This window comes from Budorcas taxicolor, chromosome 13, assembly GCF_023091745.1.
Source record: "Budorcas taxicolor isolate Tak-1 chromosome 13, Takin1.1, whole genome shotgun sequence".
NCBI lineage: Eukaryota > Metazoa > Chordata > Mammalia > Artiodactyla > Bovidae > Budorcas > Budorcas taxicolor.
This window is the reverse complement of record NC_068922.1, coordinates 63,317,961-63,339,781: the sequence shown is the minus strand read 5'-3', so window position 1 is coordinate 63,339,781 and position 21,821 is coordinate 63,317,961. Positions and strand designations below refer to the sequence as shown.

General features: G+C 43.5%; 1 protein-coding gene across 2 annotated transcripts in view; it reads right to left on the bottom strand.

The window, feature by feature from the left end:
• Window positions 1-9,699, bottom strand: part of RALY (RALY heterogeneous nuclear ribonucleoprotein) — a 44,304-nt gene extending 34,605 nt beyond the window's left edge. Inside the window, exon 1 of one of the 2 annotated variants that reach the window (XM_052650605.1) lies at window positions 9,577-9,699. In XM_052650605.1, the coding sequence (XP_052506565.1) occupies window positions 9,577-9,699 (123 nt within the window). The remainder of the gene's footprint in view (window positions 1-9,576) is intronic. The other variant, XM_052650606.1, reaches the window with a different exon arrangement.
• Between the last annotated feature and the right edge of the window lie 12,122 nt (window positions 9,700-21,821).

The window sequence follows — 21,821 nt, the reverse complement described above, 5'->3', positions numbered from 1 at the left end:
TTGGATGCAAAGAGGTCACAGAGTTCCACCTGGAGGAAGTTTGTTTTGAACAGAGTTTTACTCAGAAAAAGGAAGTTATATTTCACTAGCAAAGACAAATTTGTTGTTGTTGAGTTGCTAAGTTGTATCCCACCCTTTTGTGACCACATGGACTGTAGCCTGTCAGGCTTCTCTGTCTGTGGGATTTTCCAAGCAAGAATACTGGAGTGGGTTGCCATTTTCTTCTCCAGAGGATCTTTCTGACCCATGCAGTAGGTACCAAGTCTACTGCATTGGCAGGTGGATTCTTTACCACTGAGCCACAAGGGAACCCAGGGAGGCAAATTAGTTAACAATTAAAAAGTCAGTGAGAGAGGATTATAATCTGGCCTTGGATGATAGCACTGGGGATGAGAAAAGCAAAACAGCTGACACAAGAACTCATAATGAAAGCAGGTGCCTACTTTGCCCAAGTAAAACTCTGCTCAAAACAAACTTCCTCCAGGTGGAACTCTGTGACCTCTTTGCATCCAAGATGGTCCCAGGGGTAACCAGAAACGGGGAAAAAAGTCTCCATGACTGGGTGAAGGGGAAGAAGCAGTCTAAGATTAGCAAAGGTCAAACTCCAAGCCAGTGACCAAGGTTGTGGGAGACAGGTTAAGGTCCTGCTGATGGCTGCCAGCTGCAGAAGCTTCAGGAAAGAAGTTGGGTCTGTGCCCTGAGCAGAAAGATGCCTTCCTGAGTTGGAAGAGCTCTGATCGGCTTTAATGCCAGAGACTCTGATCATGTTCAGTGGTGTGTTGTTAAGGAAAATTATTAAAAAACTGGAAGTAAGGCAAAAAGAAAACTGTGTGACCCTTACAGTCATGACAGGACCTCTTTTAGTATGCATCTGAGAGTCACATGATACTTTTGCAGAAGAGAATTTTGTTGGACTTACTGTTCACAAACGGGGCCCAAATATTTTAAAACTCTGCCAAGTTACAGGTTATTGTATAGAAAACTGAGAAAGTGCACTTTTTTTAAGTAGAGAAGACAACATGAAATGTTACGTTTTCATTAGGACATTAATTTTGGATCTCATTTAGCAACCTCATTTTAATCCTTTTTCCACTACCAACATAAATCGTTTCTCAGCAATGCTCGTTCTGCTAGTTCCCACAATGAGTTAAATGCAACTTGACACACGCTCACCACGTGGATGAGAATTATGCCCTGACGTGGTACACACATCCACAGGCCTGCCCACCTACCTCACAGGAATCAGATACCGGGAGGCAAAAGACGCCTGACATCTAGGCACAGAACGTTAGTGAAAGAGAGAACATGTGTCATGAAATGACATTAAGTTCAGTGTTGCAAAGAGGGCACAAGGCTGAGAGTCAGACCTGCCACTAATTCACTGTGTAACCTTGGGCCTATTACGGCCCTGTGCTGGGCCTCAATTTCACAACTATAAAATGGGAAAGTTGACCGAGGTCAGTGTTGTTTTATTGCAACCCTGCAGGTTGATGTCATATGCCTAAGGCTGTTTCTGATGAGGGTTATGGGGAGGCTGGACCAGTGGTCTCTGGGGCCACCATTGCCACTTCTAATAGAGCAGCTCTGTTTGAGACATTGAACTATGTGTTTAAATAAAGGACTTCTCAAAAAAACTGGTAACTGTTAAGATCTCTTCCTACTGGCCATAAAATCCCATCATTTTATGGCAAATGATCTTGGGGAAAATATCTCCTCTTAGCCTACATTTAAAAACATATCATTTAGAAGAGGGTCTCACTAAGAAGGCCCAAGGCAATGGCAACCCACTCCAGTGTTCTTGCCTGGAGAATTCCAGGGACGGCGGAACCTGGTGGGCTGCCGTCTATGGGGTCGCACAGAGTAGGACACGACTGAAGCGACTTAGCAGCAGCAGCTAAGCAGGAAGGAGTGAGGCACGGGAACCAGTGGGCAGAGGAGGGCTCTCAGAAAAGGGCAGAGACTAAAAGCCTCCTCCTTTTGCAAATGAAGACTGATGGGGACCCAAGGCCACAGACAAGAACTCTTCCAGGAGGGCTTAGATTCACTGACCTTATCAAAACTAAGGATGTGGACTCTAGCCCCTGACTCTGCCAAATAAAGGCAGATGCCTTCAGTTTCCTTATATAAGTAAGAAAGGATCTCTATAAGAAAGGCACTTTGTAAACTGAAAGTGATGAAAGGTTTGAAGACCTATTAGAGCAATCTTCTTCTTAACTCTTTTATATATGTATGCCTCTGCCTCCTCTCTTGCCAGGTCCCTGAAGGAAGCTCATCACACTTGAGATATTCACACCCCATGCATTTCAGAGCTGGGCATACAAGGGGCTCATTGAGTATTCCCTTCATTCCACTTTGAAAACGACAAGGACACTTCTTACTAGAGAATCCACGTTCCATGTTGAAGACAGAAACCTGGCCTCTCACTTAGTGATTGGACCTCTGGGCCACACACTTGGATCCTAGAGAACTTGGTAGAGTACCTTGCCTCTTCCGGAGGAAGGGTAGAGCAGAAGAAATTAATGGGAAAATGCACTGAAGGCATGGAGATATTCCCAACTGCCAATTTCTAAAGCCACCGAATCCCCCTTTCTGGGCACTCATGAACACTTTACCCTCCTGGAAAGGCAGAGGCCAGAGGTAGTATGATACTCAGGAAAGAGCTAAATGCATGGGGTCTATGGAGCCAGGAGAACCTGAGTTCAAACACCAGCTCTTTCATGGACTAGGTAGATGACCTCTGACAAATTCATTTACTTCACTGAGCCTCAGGTTTTCCTTCTGGAGCTATTAATAACTTAAGGAATTACTAAGATTAACAAAGATAATTTTAATTTAAAGCACCTATCACAATACCTGGCACATAGTAGACACTCAATACACATGACTTCCTTCAAGAGAGAAAGAACCAATAGCAAAAGATGACTGGAGAGAGTCACGTGACAGGTGGGAGTCGGGGGGAACCTAGGGGCCAAACCCCAGCCAGCAGCAGATCAGAGCTGTGAGTGATTCGGAATGGGAATGGGCTGATTTGGAGAGTCTGTTGTGCTATTCTAAGAGCATCTGGATCCTGTATCAGCCAAAGCAAATCAAACAGGAGTGCTTGTGAAGAGCTTGTTTCTAAAACAAGTGCAGGCTGTGTTATTGACACACACCCCAGGGGAATTGAGAAGACTGTTGGCAGAGATGCTAAGAAAGCTGACATGCTTTCAGTTCCAATCTTTGCTGCTCCATACGTAGCTGACCTTGGCTCTAGAGGACAAGAAAACCCTGGACAAGAGACAGAGATTCTGGCCTGAGCTTGACTCTGAGCAGGTGGTATCATCTCTCAGGCTTCAGTTTTTTTCTTTTCCAAATAATAACAATTCTTTATGTGCCTACTCTCTTATCACTATCCTCATTTTCAGATGCTGATACTATGGCTCAGAGAGATTAAGTTAATTACTGGCAGGAATTTGAAGTCAAGGTCTGCTGTCAAAGCTGGGAGTCAAAGCCAGCATGCAGGATCTCAGTTGCCCAACAAGAGATCAAACTCATGCCCCCTGCACTGCGAATGCGGCATCTCAACCACTGAAGTGTCAGGGAAGTCCCTTAGTAGTCTTTCTACTCTATTGCATCATCTTTCAGTGTTAAATGAGGGGGTCAGGCCAGGTGGACCAAGGCATTTCTAGACTTGAAAGTTTGATGATTCACAGTGGCTTGAAACAGTGGTTTCAAAAGCATTCTAAATATTACTCTAGTGCTAGCCTGGCTAGTTAAGAAGCCTTCTGTAAATGAAATCCTCAACACCAAGGGCACAAGCTGGATACAAACCAACGTGAGAGCCAGAAGAGAGCAGACGATGAAATTTTAGGAAGCCCTAAAAGGCCCTAAAAGGCCCTTGGAGAATACACCGCCTAATTCATTTTACAGATGGGGATATGGAGGCTAAAAAAAGAAAACAGCTTTATTGGCAACACCCAGAAAGCGGGTAACAGAGCACAAGCTGGGCTCTGTGCCTCATGGTCTCTCTCATACTTGATAACAACTCAGCCTCCAACCTCCCAGGCTATTCTGATTTTATCATTGTTTTCTTCACCCTCCCCCAACCCCAAATGTTGAGAGATAGGCTACTGCCCCTGCAGCCAACTCCCAGACACTTCTCATTATACTCAGATAATGACTCTAACTGTCCCTCCCTGTTGAAGCCTTAAGCAGGACTGAAGCTGAGCCTTCTCTTTTGCCCCACCCCCGACTCCTTTTTTGAACCACAGACCAAGTGCCTTTGGAGGTACAGAACTGGAAGAGATACACCAGCAAGTATAGAATACCTTTCTGCTTCATTCCCTCTTTTTGGAGCTGAGGAAACTAAGGTTCAGAGATATTAAATACTTCCGCAAGGTTGAGTTAGTAGTAATGTAACAATACCAATACCAACTTCTACCACAATACCAACTTTCTACCACAATCTGACACTGAACACATAATATCAGAATTTATATCAACCACGAGTGGCTTGAAAACCAATCCTAGCCAGGTATTTTTTTCATCATCTCCTATTAGCACCACAATAACTGTATAGGCATTCCTCCCATTTTGCAGAAGAGGAAACTACAGCTCAGAGGTTAGTCACACAGGATATGAATGTCCCAGTAAATTCAAATCTTTGGCTTTATAGCTTCCTCTCTTTCCCCAGCAGCACGTAGCCTGAGATTTTTAAGATTTACAACGGTGGGAAAGATGCAGTTAATTAAATTTCCTGAAGACCAGTTATAACGTAGATAACACTGTCTCTTGCCCTACGCACTTAAGTAAAATAACTCTTGACATATTATGCTAACTAGGGGCGTGGGGAGGGAGATGAAGGTAGAGGGTAACAGTAGAGACTCAGATAACACAAAATAATGGGTAGTTCAAAAGAAGCAATTTCTGCTTTTGTGTTAATGTGATCTTTTGTAGAATACGTTGGGGGCTTTTCTCCGCATCTGCCCCATTAAGTCGTAAGTCCCCTTTTTCCATGTCCTACTCATCTCATGATTCCAGCATCACATCTGCTGATGGACCTTGGCTTCCTGATGTATGATTTCCCAGCTTGAGTTTTTGATCTCTTGGCCTTATTTTTAAGCTCAGATCCTACCTCTCTGCCACAGTCAATGGCCTTAAAATTTCCCTCTAGGAGCTGCCAGTCCCTCCTCTGTCAAGTCTGTTGCTCCAGTGGACAGAAAGATCCTCTAATCTTAATGAAAACTGGGGAAGGAGGGGGACACAGGGCCTAACGGGACCCAGAGTCTTTTGCATACTACTCCTTTCCTCTAAGTGAGCTTGACCTTCCTGTTTCCTATGACAGTAACCCTCAAGAAAGCCAGCTGCCTCTGGAACCAAAGTAATAAAATGTGGGCAAAATTCCTGGATGGGGAGAGAACAGAGACAGCTGCATCTAAGCTGAACTGCTCTCAAGCTTCAGAGTTTCTCCACAGAAACCCCTGGAAGCCACTGGATGATTAACACTGGCAATGAACCCCCACGTTACATTAAGCTGCAACGTCCACTTTGGTCAGCTGTTCATGACCCACACCTTGAAGGGCAATAGTGTACTGCCACGGCTCCTGCTCTTCTCAGGCTGTCCCAGTCCCTAGGACCATAATTACTAACATTAATAGTCCCTTACATGCATACAGTATCTAACAGTTTCATACAGCACTTATTTGAAATGCGTCTTTCGCAGCTGCTAGATAAAAATTGTTATTTCATGTCTACAGATGAGGACGTGAGAAATAGATTCAAGGGATTAGATCTGATAGAGTGCCTGATGAACTATGGATGGAGGTTCGTGACACTGTACAGGAGACAGGGATCAAGACCGTCCCCAAGAAAAAGAAATGCAAAAAAACAAAATGGCTGTCTGAAGAGGCCATACAAATAGCTGTGAAGAGAAGAGAAGTGAAAAGCAAAGGAGAAAAGGAAAGATACACCCATTTGAAAGCAATGTTCCAAAGAATAGCAAGGAGCGATAAGAAAGCCTTCCTCAGTGATCAATGCAAAGAAATAGAAGAAAACAATAGAATGGAAAAGACTAGAGAGCTCTTTAAGAAAATTAGAGATACCAAGGGAACATTTCATGCAAAGATGGGCTCAATAAAGGACAGTAATAGTAAGGACCTAACAGAAGCAGAAGATATTAAGAAGAGGTGGCAAGAATACACAGAAGAACTGTACAAAAAACATCTTCCCAACCCAGATAATCATGATGGTATGATAACTCACCTAGAGTCGGACATCCTGGAATGCGAAATCAAGTGAACCTTAAGCAGTATCATTATGAACAACGCTAGTGGAGATGATGGAATTCCAGTTGAGCTGTTTCAAATCCTAAAAGACAATGCTGTGATGCTGTGAAAATGCTGCACTCAATATGCCAGCAAATTTGGAAAACTCAGCAGTGGCCACAGGACTGGAAAAGGTCAGTTTTCATCCCAATCCCAAAGAAAGATGCAATGCCAAAGAATGCTCAAACTACCGCACAATTGTACTCATCTCACACGCTAGTAACGTAACGCTCAAAATTCTCCAAGCAGGTTTCAACAGTACGTGAATCGTGAACTTCCAGATGTTCAAGCTGGTTTTAGAAAAGGCAGAGGAACCAGAGATCAAATTGCCAACATCTGCTGGATCATCGAAAAAGCAAGAGAGTTCCAGAAAAACATCTATTTCTGCTTTATTGACTATGCCAAAGCCTTTGATTGTGTGGATCACAATAAACTGTGGAAAATTCTTCAAGAGATGGGAATCCCAGACCACTTGAACTTCCTCTTGAGAAATCTGTATGCAGGTCAGGAAGCAACAGTTAGGACTAGACATGGCACAACAGACTGGTTCCAAAGAGGAAAAGGAGTACGTCAAGGTTGTATATTGTCACCCTGCTTATTTAACTTATATGTAGAGTACACCATGAGAAACACTGGGCTGGAGGAAGCACAAGCTGGGATCAAGACTGCCAGGAGAAATATCAATAACCTCAGATATGCAGATGACACCACCCTTATGGCAGAAAGTGAAGAACAACTAAAGAGCCTCTTGATGAAAGTGAAAGAGGACAGTGAAAAAGTTGGCTTAAAATTCAACATTCAGAAAACTAAGATCATGGCATCTGGTCCCATCACTTCATGGCAAATAGATAGGGAAACAGTGGCTGACTTTATTTTTCTGGGCTCCAAAATCACTGCAGATGGTGATTACAGCCATGAAATTAAAAGACACTTACTCCTTGGAAGGAAAGTTATGACCAACCTAGACAGCATATTAAAAAGCAGAGACATTACTTTGCCAACAAAGGTCCGTCTAGTCAAGGCTATGGTTTTTCCAGTAGTCATGCATGGATGTGAGAGTTGTACTATAAAGAAAGCTGAGCACCAAAGAATTGATGCTTTTGAACTGTGGTGTTGGAGAAGACTCCTGAGAGTCCCTTGGACTGCAAGGAGATCCAACCAGTCAATCCTAAAGGAAATCAGTCCTGAGTATTCATTGGAAGGACTGATGTTGAAGTTGAAACTCCAATACTTCGGCTATCTGATGTGAAAAAAAACTGACTCATTTGAAAAGACCCTGATGCTGGGAAAAATTGAAGGCAGGAGAAGGGGATGACAGAGGATGAGATGATTGGATGGCATCACCGACTCAATGGACATGAGTTTGAGTAAACTCCGGGAGTTGGCGATGGACAGGGAGGCCTGGCGTGCTGCAGGCCATGGGGTCGCAAAGAGTTGGACAGGACTGAGTGACTCAACTGAACTGAACTGAACACTGAGGAAACTTTTATTAAAGGGCACAAATAAGTACCCTTATTTGTAAGCGTACTTATTTGGTATCTGCCTTTAAGCCTTATATCGTTGATGCAATCAAATTTCTGCTTAGAATCTCAGTCATTAACAGGAACTCCAAAGCCACCTGTCTCTGAAGTCTGTGAGGTGGGCCATGGTCTCCTCTAGCTCTGTATCAGGCAAAATCTCCTAGGAAAGTAGAGAAAGCTTGGTTTTCCATGTATCACATCACCACCAATTAAACTGTCCACATCTTAGGCCTGCCCCAGCCAGCATGGGGGCAAATACCCTTTGTTTGAGGACGAGGGATCTCAGGCCCACCCACACAAATCTCAGGTGGTGGTGGGGCACCTGGGGCAGGCAGGATCCAGGCTGCCATGTGCTATGGGTCAAGCCCTAGACCCCTTCCTGCTGGTGGCACAACACTGTGGACCACTTGTCTCCCCCACTGTGTCTCAGTCAGGCCCTCCCTGAAGCTCCAGATAGTTCTCCAGAGACTACTACTGAGGAGCGTGTGACAGTCCGCACGTCAGTCATGCCTGAAGAAGAGTTTCATTTCGGATGCGAGTGCCTTAAAAAAGTAACTGAAGACTTGAGAAACTAGAAAAAAAACAAACTAAATCCAAAGCAAGCTAAAGTTAGGAAAAACAAATATTAAAGTAAGAGATCAGTGGAACAGAAAAACAATGAAACCAAAAGCTGGTTCTCTGAAAAAAATCAACAAAATTAAACCTTCGGTAAGGCTGACCAAGAGAAAAACAGAGAAAATACAAATTGCCAAAATCAGGAATGAAAAAAGGATTATCACTCCTCAAAGGGTTATCACTACTGACCTTCCAGAGTTAAAAAAGATTATAGGACAATACTATGAACAACTTTAAGCCACAAAATTAAACAACTTAGATGAAGGGGACAAATTCCTAGACATACACAAATTAACGACACAAAAGGAAAAAAAAAAAAAAAACAGTACATCTGAGTAGACCTACAATGAGAATTTTTGAATTAATAATTAAGAATCTTCCAGCAGAGAAAAGTTCAGGTCCACATGGCTTGTTCTATCAAACATTTAAAAATGAAGACTTCCCTGGTTGTTCAGCGGTTAAGAATCTGCCTGTCAATGCAGGAAACTTGAGTTCAGTACCTGGTTCAGAAAGATTCCACATGCCTCAGGGCCACTAAGCCCATAAGCCTTAACTATTGAGCCCAGGTGCCTAGAGCCCGTTCTCCAGAAGGAGAGAAGCCACCACAATGAGAAAGAAGCCCGTGCACCACAACTAGAGAAAGACCAAGTGCACCAACAAAGATCCAGCGAGGCAAAAATAATTAAAATAAGAAATATATTTCTAAAAAATTCAAAAAAGAAATCACAATCCTTCACAAACTCTCCCAGAAAACAGAGGGAAGACTCTCCAGCCTAAGAGACCAGTATTACCCTGACACCAAAACCAAAGATATAACAAGAAAACTATAGTGACTGACATCTCTCATGAATACAGGCAAAAATCTTCAACAAAATATTAGTAAACCAAATCAAGACCATACAAAAAGGATTATATACTATAGCCAAGTGGGATTCATTCTAGGAATGATGTTGGTTTAATATCCAAAAATCAATTATCATAGTGCCATGTTAGTAGAATAAAGGATAAAAAACCACACACACAAACAAAATTCAACATCCATCCATAATAAAACCTCTGAATAAACTAGAAACAGAGAACTTACTTAGCCTCATAGATAGAAGTCTACCAAAAAGCCCTGCAGCAAACATCATACTTACTGGTATCACATTTAAGTACTCAGAAAGACTGAATCCATTCTCTTTAAAACTGGGAACAAGGTAAGAGTGTCTGTTTTCACCAATTCTGTTCAACATATTGGAGGTCCTGGCCGATACAATCATGCAGAGGGATTTTTTTTTAATGGATGTTAGATTATGTCATTCATCTACTCAAAAATATCCAGCGGCTTCCTATTTCGCTGAGAATAAAGCCCCACGTGATCCGAGTCCTTGTCTACCCTTGTGACTTCTCCATAATCCACTCCTCCTATTGCTCAATTCATCTCTAGCTACACTGGTCTCCTTTGTTCCTCAAAACATTAAGCATGCTCCTATTTCAGGGCCTCCAAAGTTACTGAACTCTATGCCTGGCATGTTATTCGCCAAGATATACACACAGCTCATACTACTTCATCTTGTACATATTTCTGTACAGATTTTAGTTTCTCATGGAGGCCTTCTTTCATCACATGGTCCCTCCCTATTCCCTTTTCCTGCTTTATTTTTCTTCATACATATTCATTTGTTTATATTCCACTAGAATTTAGGCTACAGGAGACAAAACTATTTTCTTCACTGCTACATTTCAAACACTTAAAACTGTGCCTGGCACATAGTGGACACTCAGTAAATAGGCACTGAATGAATGGATATCTTTAAAAGGAAAAGACATTCATATTCAAGAGAATGAATAAAGGCAGGGTTGGGGCCGGTGGGGTGGGTGGAACCACTGTCCCAAGAGGCTGAGAAGGACTGGGGTTTTAGGCCTCGGCTGAAGAGTTAGTGTAGAATAATAGAAAAAACTTGGATTTTTAGAGCCAGATTCTTTTAAATTCTAAGTTTATTAGCTCTTCCAGTCACTGCCTGTGTGTCCCTCTCTGCTGCTGCTGCTGCTAAGTCGCTTCAGTCGTGTTCGACTCTGCGACCCCACAGATGGCAGCCCACCAGGCTCCGCCATCCCTGGGATTCTCCAGGCAAGAACACTGGAGCGGGTGTGTCCCTCTCTTAAGTCTCTATAATCTATAAAATGAGAATATCACCACCTACTTTTCAGGGTGTGATGAAAAGAAAATCAATTTATGTAGAGCATTCAATATAGCATCTGATACCACAGCAGACACTGCAAATAATTAAACATTCTTTGATACTACTGGCCTTCAAGAACTACCTTAAAAATTACCTAGCCCTACCTTACTGAAGTGTACAGATGTCTACAGGGCTGTTGCCCTTAAAGTACAGCCTTCATACCCATTTTGACTTTTCTGTCTTATCATTCTTCTTTTATATCTCCCTTACAGTTGGCTTTCAGCTCTCACCTCTGCTGCTGCTAATATAGCAGCTCCTCCTCCCCTTTATATGTCCTGTTCTTAATCTTCTGGGGGTTTAGAAACCAGATTGTTAAGCTTGTTACAACAACACATAAAAATAGGAATAAATTAGCACTGTGCAAAGTATTAAGGATAACAATGCTTTGCTACCTTTTGTTTTTTAGCTGGATTCTGGAAAATTGAGGATGTTAGATAAATAAGCTATTATATGAGTATCAGTATATTATACAGTTTTTTACATGGAACCATTCATATTTTAAAAGAATCAACAATGGAACTACTTAGCAGGGCAGTTGTCATAAGAACAGTAAAATCCAAGCTTGATGCCCAGGCCATGGAAAGGCCAGAAGCTAAAGAACATTAGATTAACCAAGACAAAAGAGCTGACAGCCAAGTGTCTGGAGACTTAGAAAAGGAGGGAAGGTTGGCCAAAGTGGATTTCCAGGAGCCTCAGGTGGAGGCACGGATCCCTTTGTGGACCCTCAGGTGGGCAGTGGGAAGAACAGAATGTCCCTTACTACAGAACACAAAGAGCGTATGAAGACCTCTATCACCGGCCAAGGGCGAGAGAAATGGTGGGAAAAGTGCAATGATCACGGCCTCTGATAGGATATGAGGCTACAGTATACATGAGTTTTCACTAACAACAGTGAGGGGTGGCAGTAGGTAGGTAACCTAGGGCCAAAATAGGAACAGCCCTCCTGGTCTAAGATAACAGTAGGTAACAAAGCAACATCCCAGTGGAAGCAGTCAGTGAATACAGACACATGCTGGGGATGGACTCCTGAAAACAACCATAATATCTGTACTGGCCGTGGACTTGCAGCCAGGCTGTGAGAGTGCATTTAAACCTGTACTCCGCAGCCTACATGCTGCAAATGATGGCTGCCAATGCTGCCTGGTTCTGTCTCTGTGCCCTGGAAAGACAGAATTTGTGGAACTTTTCAACTTTTTTCTGCTAGGGCCTGCAGCAGGAGGAGAGGAAGAGAAGAGCATGGGAGAAAATTTACAGTGTAGATTTCCAAAGCAAAACCTTCCCTTTTGCCTTTGGGGAGTGGGGTGGCTGAAGGTCAGGGACTGAGAATGCCAGAGATACCTATAACACTTTCTTCTCACTTCTCTCACTTCAGTTTTTACAATTCCCAAAGCTTTCCAACTTGCATTTCCCATTTGATTCTCTGCAACATCCTATATGGTTGGTGTACACAAAATATACATGTGAAGGTACATAGAGGCACTCTAACAACTTAAAAATAGGGAAACAGATTATCCAAAGGTAACTATTGAGAGAGACAATAAACCCCCAGGTTTTCCAACTATAAGTCAGCTCACCAAGTCCCTATCCATGCTAGCCCAAGTGCTCATGGGTTCCCAAGTGTTACAGATGTTTTCTTCTCCTTCCATCATATTTAAGCCTGGGTCTCCGCCTGCTTGGAGGTTCCTTCTTCCAGCCTCTTGGCCCACCTCACTAAAAATGTCCTTGCTCAGAAGGGACCCCCAACTCCTGCCTGCCTTGCTGTGCCTTTCAAATAACTAGGCCTCCTTCCTGAACCCCTAAGAAGATCTGTCTTCTTAAATTTTATAAGAAAAATCATGATTCCAAGGAGATTAGCAGTCCAAAGAAAGCATGCCAAGTCAGAGAGAATGGTATTCACAGACTGACCTGGATTCTAAGATCAGCTTTATGGATTTCCAGGCGTAAACCCTGGGCATATTACTTCAGTTTCCTAAGCCTCAATTCCCTCATCTATAAAATGGGATTTTATATAGTATAAATGAGATCCATAACACAACTGATTCTTAATATGTTGATTTCCCATCCTATTTCACCATCTGCAGTCTTCCTTCTAAAATTTGCTGGACTTTCCCTTCACAAAGCCCCACTCTAACACTCCATCCCCAGCTCCACTGATGATCCATATTCTGCAGGACTGATAAAACCACAGGATTTCCCAAAACTGAGTCTGGGCTTGGTAGGTCACACTCAAGACTGAAATCAGAAAAGTCTATGAAGGGCTATGAAGTCATGTTAAGAGAGCTTGTGGGAGATATGAAAAGGCTATGAAGGCAATGGCACCCCACTCCAGTACTCTTGCTGGAAAATCCCATGGACGGAGGAGCCTGGTGGGCTGCAGTCCATGGGTCACTAAGAGTCAGACACGACTGAGCGACTTCACTTTCACTTTTCACTTTCATGCACTGGAGAAGGAAATGGCAACCCACTTCAGTGTTCTTGCCTGGAGAATCCCAGGGATGGGAGAGCCTGGTGGGCTGCCGTCTATGCGGTCACACAGAGTCGGACACGACTGAAGCGACTTAGCAGCAGCAGCAGCATGAAGTCATGTTAAGAGAGCTTGTGGGAGAATGGGTTTAGCTAGGTCCAGGATACCATGCAGCAGAAAGCAGCAGGCAGAAGCCAGCAGGAAATGAGCGTGCTTTTGCTTTATTCACGGCAAGTGATCCCAGACTGTCTGCCTATGACAGTCTCTTAGGCACGGAGTAGGAGAGTAATTACCTGTAAGTTACCTGTACTAAGGGTAAAAATAAGCCCCAAACTAGTCACCCTGTATCTTGGCCCAAGCTTGCCCAGGTACCCTCACTCACCAGTAGCAAGGCTGAGCTCAGCCAGCAAGTTCTTCTTTTGTGTTACAGGATCAGCACCAACTGCCTCAGGGAAGAGGGCTCACCTAAAACAGAGAGCAGTCAGTCAGGGTCTTGCTCAAAACAGGCCTGAGCTTAGGTCAATGCATGCATTTGAAGTTCCTGCCCTCACAGGTCTTGCAACCTAGCAAAAAAAAGGTTAATAAACGGTTTCAGGTTGTGCTAAGGGCTATAGAGAAAAATAAAGCAAAGCAAGGAAAGAAAGAACGACTATGAGTGAAATGAGGTCTATTTTAGATAAAAGTCAAGGAAGACTTCTCCAAGAAGCAGTCGCTAGACAGAGACCCAAGTAAGGGGGTGAGATCTGCAAAGATCAGAGGAAGAGAGCTTCAGAGAGGGGAAATAAGCACAAAAGCCCTGAGGCAATAAAGGGCAAGAGGAAGTCTGTTACACTAAGAACAAGAAAGTCTACAGAACTAGAATGTAGTGACGGAAAGAAAGAGGTTCCTCCAGGCTTCCAAAACCTAGAACCCAGATGGGACAAACTTCCAAGCACCATGATGTTGACTTCAGTTTTCTCCACTTACCCCATCCTCTGTTGGGACAGAGAAACTCCTATATTATTACTTGGAATGTGGGGTAGAAATGACTGGGGTAAAGAGAACAGTAGCACAGTGCCAAGCCTCGTTGTAAACACTTTGCTTGTATTAACTCATTAAATCTTTAGGAACTCTTGTAAGGTTGGTGTGGTATTACATTCTTCACTTTTTCTAAGGGAAAACAGATACAGAGATGCTAAGTAAATTTGCCCCAAGTCACACAGCTAATAGATGGCAGACTTGGGGCTTCAACCTGAGTTCAACCTCCAGGGCTTGCCTTCTTAATCATACATTATACCACTTCTCAAAAAACAGAAGGAAAAAAGACAGAAAACGCATGCTCTAGTCCTGGCTGACATGACTCAGAGCCCTCATTTATACCCAACGCTGGGATACTCGCCATTTACTTGCAGTCCAGGCTTTTTACTAAACACCAGTTGACTCCTGAGTCCTTCAGCCAGGTAGTTCCAAAGGATACTGTGAGCACAAAGCTATGATAATCACCACCACCACAACAGTCATTTAACTGCCATAACATTTAAGGCACACTTCGAAATCGTCTAAGTACTGGGTTAAGCACTTTACATGTACTATTTTATTTCCGAGAAGTAATGACAGCTGCTGTAAGACCTGGGTAGAAGGATCTGGGGGCAGGGCTCCAGGTATGAACAAAGTAGCAAACACAGCGAACTAAAGGATCTCTGCAGGCTGGGGTTAAAGCCCAAAAAGCAAGCCCCAAAGCGGAGGCACTAAGAGGTGGGAGGTAATAGGAAAGGACTATCAGCTCCTCCAATTAAATAATATGTCAACAAACTGTGAACCCTTCTCCCATTTCCCAGTCCCCATGGTTCAGCAAACAGTGTAACAATTCTCTCAAGTACATATTTAGACTTCAAAATGTTCAGGCTCTTCAACCCCTTCTTCCTTCATCCCCAGGTCCTTGAAGGGTTTTTTTTTCTTCCTAATGGCTCTACATCCCAACCATCTTTATTCCCCACTGTGTCAACTTCCTCTTGGTTCAAGATCTCATTATCTCCTGCCTGCACTACTGGAATATTTCTTAGAATTTACTGACATTACAAGGACAGGCTGTTAAGAGTGGCCTCTTCCCTGGTCTCTCTTTGACTAGTCTTCCACCGCCCCTTCCACTCCAATCTACTGGAGCCCACACTTTTAGACTCCTGTTCCTAATGCCACTCCCCTGCTCAAAAAAATGGCATGGCTCCAAATCACCTCAGCCTTGCTCTCTAGACTCTTATACCCCGGGTCTGGTCATCACTTACGACTGTGGGCCTTCCAGTTACCATACTTTTATCCATGTTGCTGTCTCACCTGGAATGACTCTTCATTTATTCATATTCAAATTCATCTTAATCTTCAAGGCCTAGCAATTAGGAGAAGTTATCCTGAACCCTTCCTCTCCTCTCTGCTGTGTTCTTGAAAATACCTCTGGCTGTGACTACAATCAAAGCTCTGTCCTCACCATCCACTAAGGCTTCAGAACAGTTCCTGTTTTTCTTCCATGTAAACATTACTACTGCTTCTAGACAATGAAGACCTAGTCAGTTAAGATTTCTGTTCAAATTTCTAATACTCTTACTATGGATCTATCGCCTAACAAAAGACCTGAGTTTTAATCTGAGCCTCAGATTCCTTAATTATAAAACAGGGATACAACTCCCACTGATACAGAATCAATGTGATACTGTAACAGGAGAGGAAAGGTCAAGAGTGAAGGTGGGAGACCCAGCCAAATCGTCAACAGCTCTTTCTGTCAACTGCAAACCCTCCCAAGCCTCCTATCCAGTGAATCAAAAAAACAATTCCTGGGTCTAATTAGCCACAGTTACAACTCTGGGTTGGGGATTATAGCAGATGCAGGGATGAAAGAGAACAAATCTTATCCTTGGGCTCCTAGTAGTCCAGGGCAAGACTGTGTCAATTTTCTACAAATATACTAAGAATATTAGGCAGCCTATGGAAAACAGTATGCAGGTACTTAAAAACTAAACAGAGGTACTGCATGATCCCACTCCCAGGCACACATCCAGAGAAAACTCTTAATTCAAAAAGATACACACACCCCAGTGTCCACAGCAGCACTATTTACAATAGCCGAGACATGAAAGGTGTGGCTTGTATACACACACACACACACACACGCGCGTGAACTTTTTTTTATTTTTTGCTTTTCCTATTTATTTTTTTAAAAATCCAAAATAGGTCAAAAAGAACAATCATTAGAACTTCCCTGGTGACACACTGGGTAAGAATCCACCTGCCAATGCAGATGACACAGGCTGGATCCCTGGGTCTGGGAAGATCCGACATGCCATGGAGCGCCTAAGCCGGTGCACCGCAACTACTGAGCCTGTGAGCTGCAACGAGAAGCCACCACAATGAGAAGCCCGGGCACCACAAAGAAGAGTAGCCCCTGCTCACTGCAACTAGAGAGAGCCCGCATGCAGCAACGAAGACACAGCACAATCAAAATTAAAAAAAAAAAAAAAAAAAAAAACAATCATCAAGGATACAGGTGCCAGACCTAAGGCCAAAGGGTAGATAGGAAAGTATGCCTACTTCAAAAAGTTTGGAAGACTTGTGTCTTAAAAGCTGGATCTAACATAACTTCGACTGCTCTACCTCCCAACATGGCACAACTGACTTGCCTTGAAGGCCTCAGTTGAAGAACTCCATATACACACAGCCTGGTACAGCAGTACTCAGGTAACTGGAAAGATCTCATCCCACTATGGTCTCATTCCAGACCTGTCTTCATTGTGTGAGTTCTGCCACCTCTTGAAAATATGGCTATGTCAGCACAAGACAACACTGAATCTTTACAGTGATTAATAAAACCACAATGGAGTATTACTCAGCCATAAAAAAAGAATGAAACAGTGCCAATCTGCAGCAACACGGATGAACCCAGATTATCATACTAAGTGAAATAAGCCAAAAAAAAGACTGTATGATACCACTTATATGTAGAATCTAAAATATGATGCAAATGAATATTAACAAAATAGAAATAGATTCACAGACACAGAAAACAAACTTATGGTTACCAAAGGGGAAGGGGGGATGTGAGAAGAATAGGAGTTTGGGATTAGCAGACACAAACTATATATAAAATAAACAAGGTCCTATTGTATAGCATAGGAACCTATATTCAATATCCTACAATAAATCATATTGGAAGAGAATACAAAAAAACCACATTCATATAACTGAATCACTTTGTTGTACACCAGAAACTAATACAATAACACAACCTTATAAATCAAATATATTAAAAAAAAAAAGAATATTATGCACAACTTAACAGTTTTAAGAGTGCTATGTATTGTAAAAGTAGGGGAAGAGGGGGAATCAGTCTGACTAGAAATGGCCTCAGAAGCTTCATTTCAGCAATGGCTTAGGCCAGGCCTTGATGCAGGGTGACAGAAAGACCTGGGCTACTGCTGGACTAGTTGTTATGTTGGCAACCTTCCTAATCCTAACACCCTGTGAAGCAAGTGATGGAATGCCTACTTTATAGCCAAGGTAACTGAATATGGGTCTTCCCTGGTGGCTCAGTGGTAAAGAATCTGCCTGCCAATGCAGGAGACACAGGTTCAACCCCTACGTTAGGAAGATCCCCTGGAGAAGGCACCCACTCCAGTATTCTTGCCTGGGAAATCTCATGGACAGCGTGGCCTGGCAGGCTACAGGCCATGGGGTCACAAAAGAGCTGGACATGACTTAGTGACTAAAATTGAAGATGGGTGAGGAGGCTAAATGTATCATTCAGTCAAAGAGCTGGTAAGCAGCAGAGCTAGGATTTGAACCTAGGTCTGCTTTACTTTACTCCAAAGTCTATGTGCTTGCTTCATGATCTGCCTTACTTATGTAGCAACATCAACTCTGGAGCTCTTTCTACCTCAAAATCCAATGATTTGAATGAGGGTAGGGGAAGGGGAAGAACTATACAAAAAGATCTTCAAAACCCAGATAATCATGATGGTGTGATCACTTACCTAGAGTCAGACATCTTGGAATGTGAAGTCAAGTGGGCCTTAGGAAGCATCACTATGAACAAAGCTAGTGGAGGTGATGGAATTCCAGTTGAGCTATTTCAAATCCTGAAAGATGATGCTGTGAAAGTGCTGCACTCAATATGCCAGCAAATTTGGAAAACTCAGCAGTGGCCACAGGACTGGAAAAGGTCAGTTTTCATTCCAATCCCAAAGAAAGGCAATGCCAAAGAATGTTCAAACTATCGCACAATTGCACTCATCTCATAAGCTAGTAAAGTAATGCTCAAAATTCTCCAAGTCAGGCTTCAGCAATATGTGAACCGTGAACTTCCTGATGTTCAAGCTGGTTTTAGAAAAGGCAGAGAAACCAGAGATCAAATTGCCAACATCCACTGGATCATCAAAAAAGCAAGAGAGTTCCAGAAAAAAACACCTATTTCTGCTTTATTGACTATGCCAAAGCCTTTGACTGTGTGGATCACAATAAACTGTGGAAAATTCTGAAACAGATGGGAATACCAGACCACCTGACCTGCCTCTTGAGAAATCTGTATGCAGGTCAAGAAGCATCAGTTAGGACTGGACATGGAACAACAGACTGGTTCCAAATAGGGAAAGGAGTATGTCAAGACTGTTTATTGTCACCCTGCTTATTTAACTTATATGCAGAGTACATCATGAGAAATGCTGAACTGGAGGAAGCACAAGCTGGAATCAAGATTGCTGGGAGAAGTATCAATAACCTGAGATATGCAGAGGACACCACCCTTATGGCAGAAAGTGAAGAAGAACTAAAGAGCCTCTTGATGAAAGTCAAAGAGGAGACGGAAAAAGTTGGCTTAAAGCTCAACATTCAGAAAACTAAGATCATGGCATCTGGTCTCATCACTTCATGGGAAACAGATGGGAAAACAGTGGCTGACTTTATTTTTCTGGGATCCAAAATCACTGCAGATGGTGATTACAGCCATGAAATTAAAAGGTTCTTACTCCTTGGAAGGAAAGTTATGACCAACCCAGACAGCAGAGACACTACTTTGCCAACAAAGGTCCGTCTAGTCAAGGCTATGGTTTTTCCAGTAGTCATGTATGGATGTGAGAGCTGGACTGTGAAGGAAGCTGAGCGCCAAAGAATTGATGCTTTTGAACTGTGGTGTTGGAGAAGACTCTTGAGAGTCCCTTGGACTGCAAGGAGATCCAACCAGTCCATCCTAATGGAGATCAGTCCTGGGTGTTCATTGGAAGGACTGACGTTGAAGCCGAAACTCCAATACTTTGGCCACCTGATGCAGGGAGCTAACTCATTGAAAAGACCCCGATTCTGGGAAAGACTGAGAGCAGGAGGAGAAGGGGACGACAGAGGATGAGATGGTTGGATGGCATCACCAACTCAATGGGCATGGGTTTGGGTGGACTCCAGGAGTTGGTGATGGACAAGGAGGCCTGGCATGCTGCGGTTCATGGGATCACAGAGAGTCGGACACTGAGCAACTGAACTGAACTGACCCCATGGACTGTAGCCTGCCAGGCTCCTCTGTGTAATTCTCCAGGCCAGAATACTGAAGGGAGCAGCCATTCCCTTCTCCAGGGTATCTTCCAGATCCAGGTATCAAACCCTGGTCTCTTGCACTGTCGGCAGATTCTTTACCTTCTAAGCCACCAGGGAAGCCCCAATGATACATAAGTAATGGCGAAAGTACATTTTTCCTTTCTCTCAAGTCTTTTTTATTGTTTGACTCATCTTTTGTGGTACTTAGATGGAAAAAAAATACCTATCATTGAGTCTCTTATGCCAGGCCCAGTAGTCTTGTACAGGTGTGAGAGTTGGGCCATAAAGGTGGCTGAGTGCCAAAGAATTAATGCTTTCAAGCTGTGGTGCTGGGGAAGATTCTTGACAGTCCCTTGGACAGCAAGGAGATCAAACTAGTCAATCCTAAAGGAAATCAACCCTAAATATTCATTGAAAGGACTGATACTAAAGCTGAAACTCCAATACTTCAGCCACCTGATGCAAAGAGCTGATTTATTGAAAAAGACCCTGATGCTGGGAAAGACTAAAGGCAGGAGAAGGGGAGGGTAGACAATGAGATGGTTAGATAGCATCATTGACTCAATGGACATGAATCTGAGCAAATTCTGGGAGACAGTGGACAGAGGAGCCTGGCATGCTGCAGTCCACAGGGCTGCAAAGAGTCAGACACGACTTAGTGACTGAACAACAACATCCCTACAGAATCCCTGCTGTTTAGAGTAGAGCAAACTCCAGGGAATACAGGAAGACTGAAAAGGTGTTTCTGAAGTGACATCTTCCTCGGGACAGAGGAAGGAAAATGGAAGCTAGTTCTCTAGGCCTCCAGGGTGACAACCAAGGCACAAGTGAGCAGTCACAGGACATAATCATAGCATAACAGCTCCAGGTCCAATCAGGCAGCGCTCTCCTGCAGGGAGTCTCAGACCCATTTCTGGTACCATCAGTACGTGAAGGTGCACAACTGCCCAGACAGCAGGGAGTATGAGACTGGCCACAGAGCAAACAGTTTTTGTCCCAGGAGCCACATCTGCCAATCTATTTTAGTTCTGTTTAGCCTGCCCCCTAACATCTTGGCCTCAAAACCCTAACTGCCTCAATCTTTGTGAGGTCAGCTCTTCCCAGCCTGGACCAAACCCCATGGTCTTGCAGTTCCAAACTCCTTCCAAAGACAAGAATACCTGACCTTGACTCTGATTGGCTCTACTGTGCGTTGCCTATGCCCCGGCATAATAAACCAACTGGCTGTGTTGCTGTGGGGGTTAAAAAGATGACCTCACAACATAATAAAAATGCAGCCAAGTCACAAAATGGCTCAGTAAAACCCTCTTCTACTCCGCAATAAAGACAGGTGTCAGGATGCACAGCATATCACAAAGAGAGGCCTGGGAGGGCAGCTGCTTTCTTAATGACAGGTGACATTAGGGCTCTCGAGCCCAATTCATGTCCATGTATGAGAACACTATACATGCCATAAATAGATGAAACTCAATCCAGGCAGTGTCTAGGCTGCCTGGAGGAATGTCCAGAGAATACAACAGACATGCAAGACAATCATTCTTGCCTTTTCTGGGCAGCTAACAGCATTTCTCCCTCCTCTGCTGAAGCTGTCTCCAGTTTTCCCCTTTTCCTTCCCCGAAAAACCAACCCTGCAGGAATCATCAAGGGAGGCACAAGTAATTACTGTTTTCTTTTCTCCATGCTAATGAGACAGTTGGATGGTTCCCCTTACCCCTCCGGAGCTGGAAGCGAGAATCTAAGGCTTTACAATCTGTAACCAACAAACCAAAGCTGGGGCAAGAGAGTGCGCTGCAAATGAATGGTATAGAAGATGGCTTTTTGTCCCTGGTGAGACCAGAACTGGAAGAGGCCCCACCATTTTACAGAAGGGGTGTTAAGACCAGAATGAGGAGAGAGCTGTCCAAAGTGGTGGAAGGAAGGCAGGCAGTGGCAAGGCCCAAATCAGTCTCCTTACTTCTAACCAGAGCACTTCCCACATCATTCAGACTTCCTATAGTACAGATAACTTTGGAAGTGTCCTCAATGTGGAACCTGGAAATGCACATTTCAAGTTCACATATAAGTTTCCAAATAGGTATTTAGAAAGCAATGACAAAGCTCTGCAGAAGTGGATTCAGCCCTAGGACTGGGGCTCTGGGGTAGAAGGCCA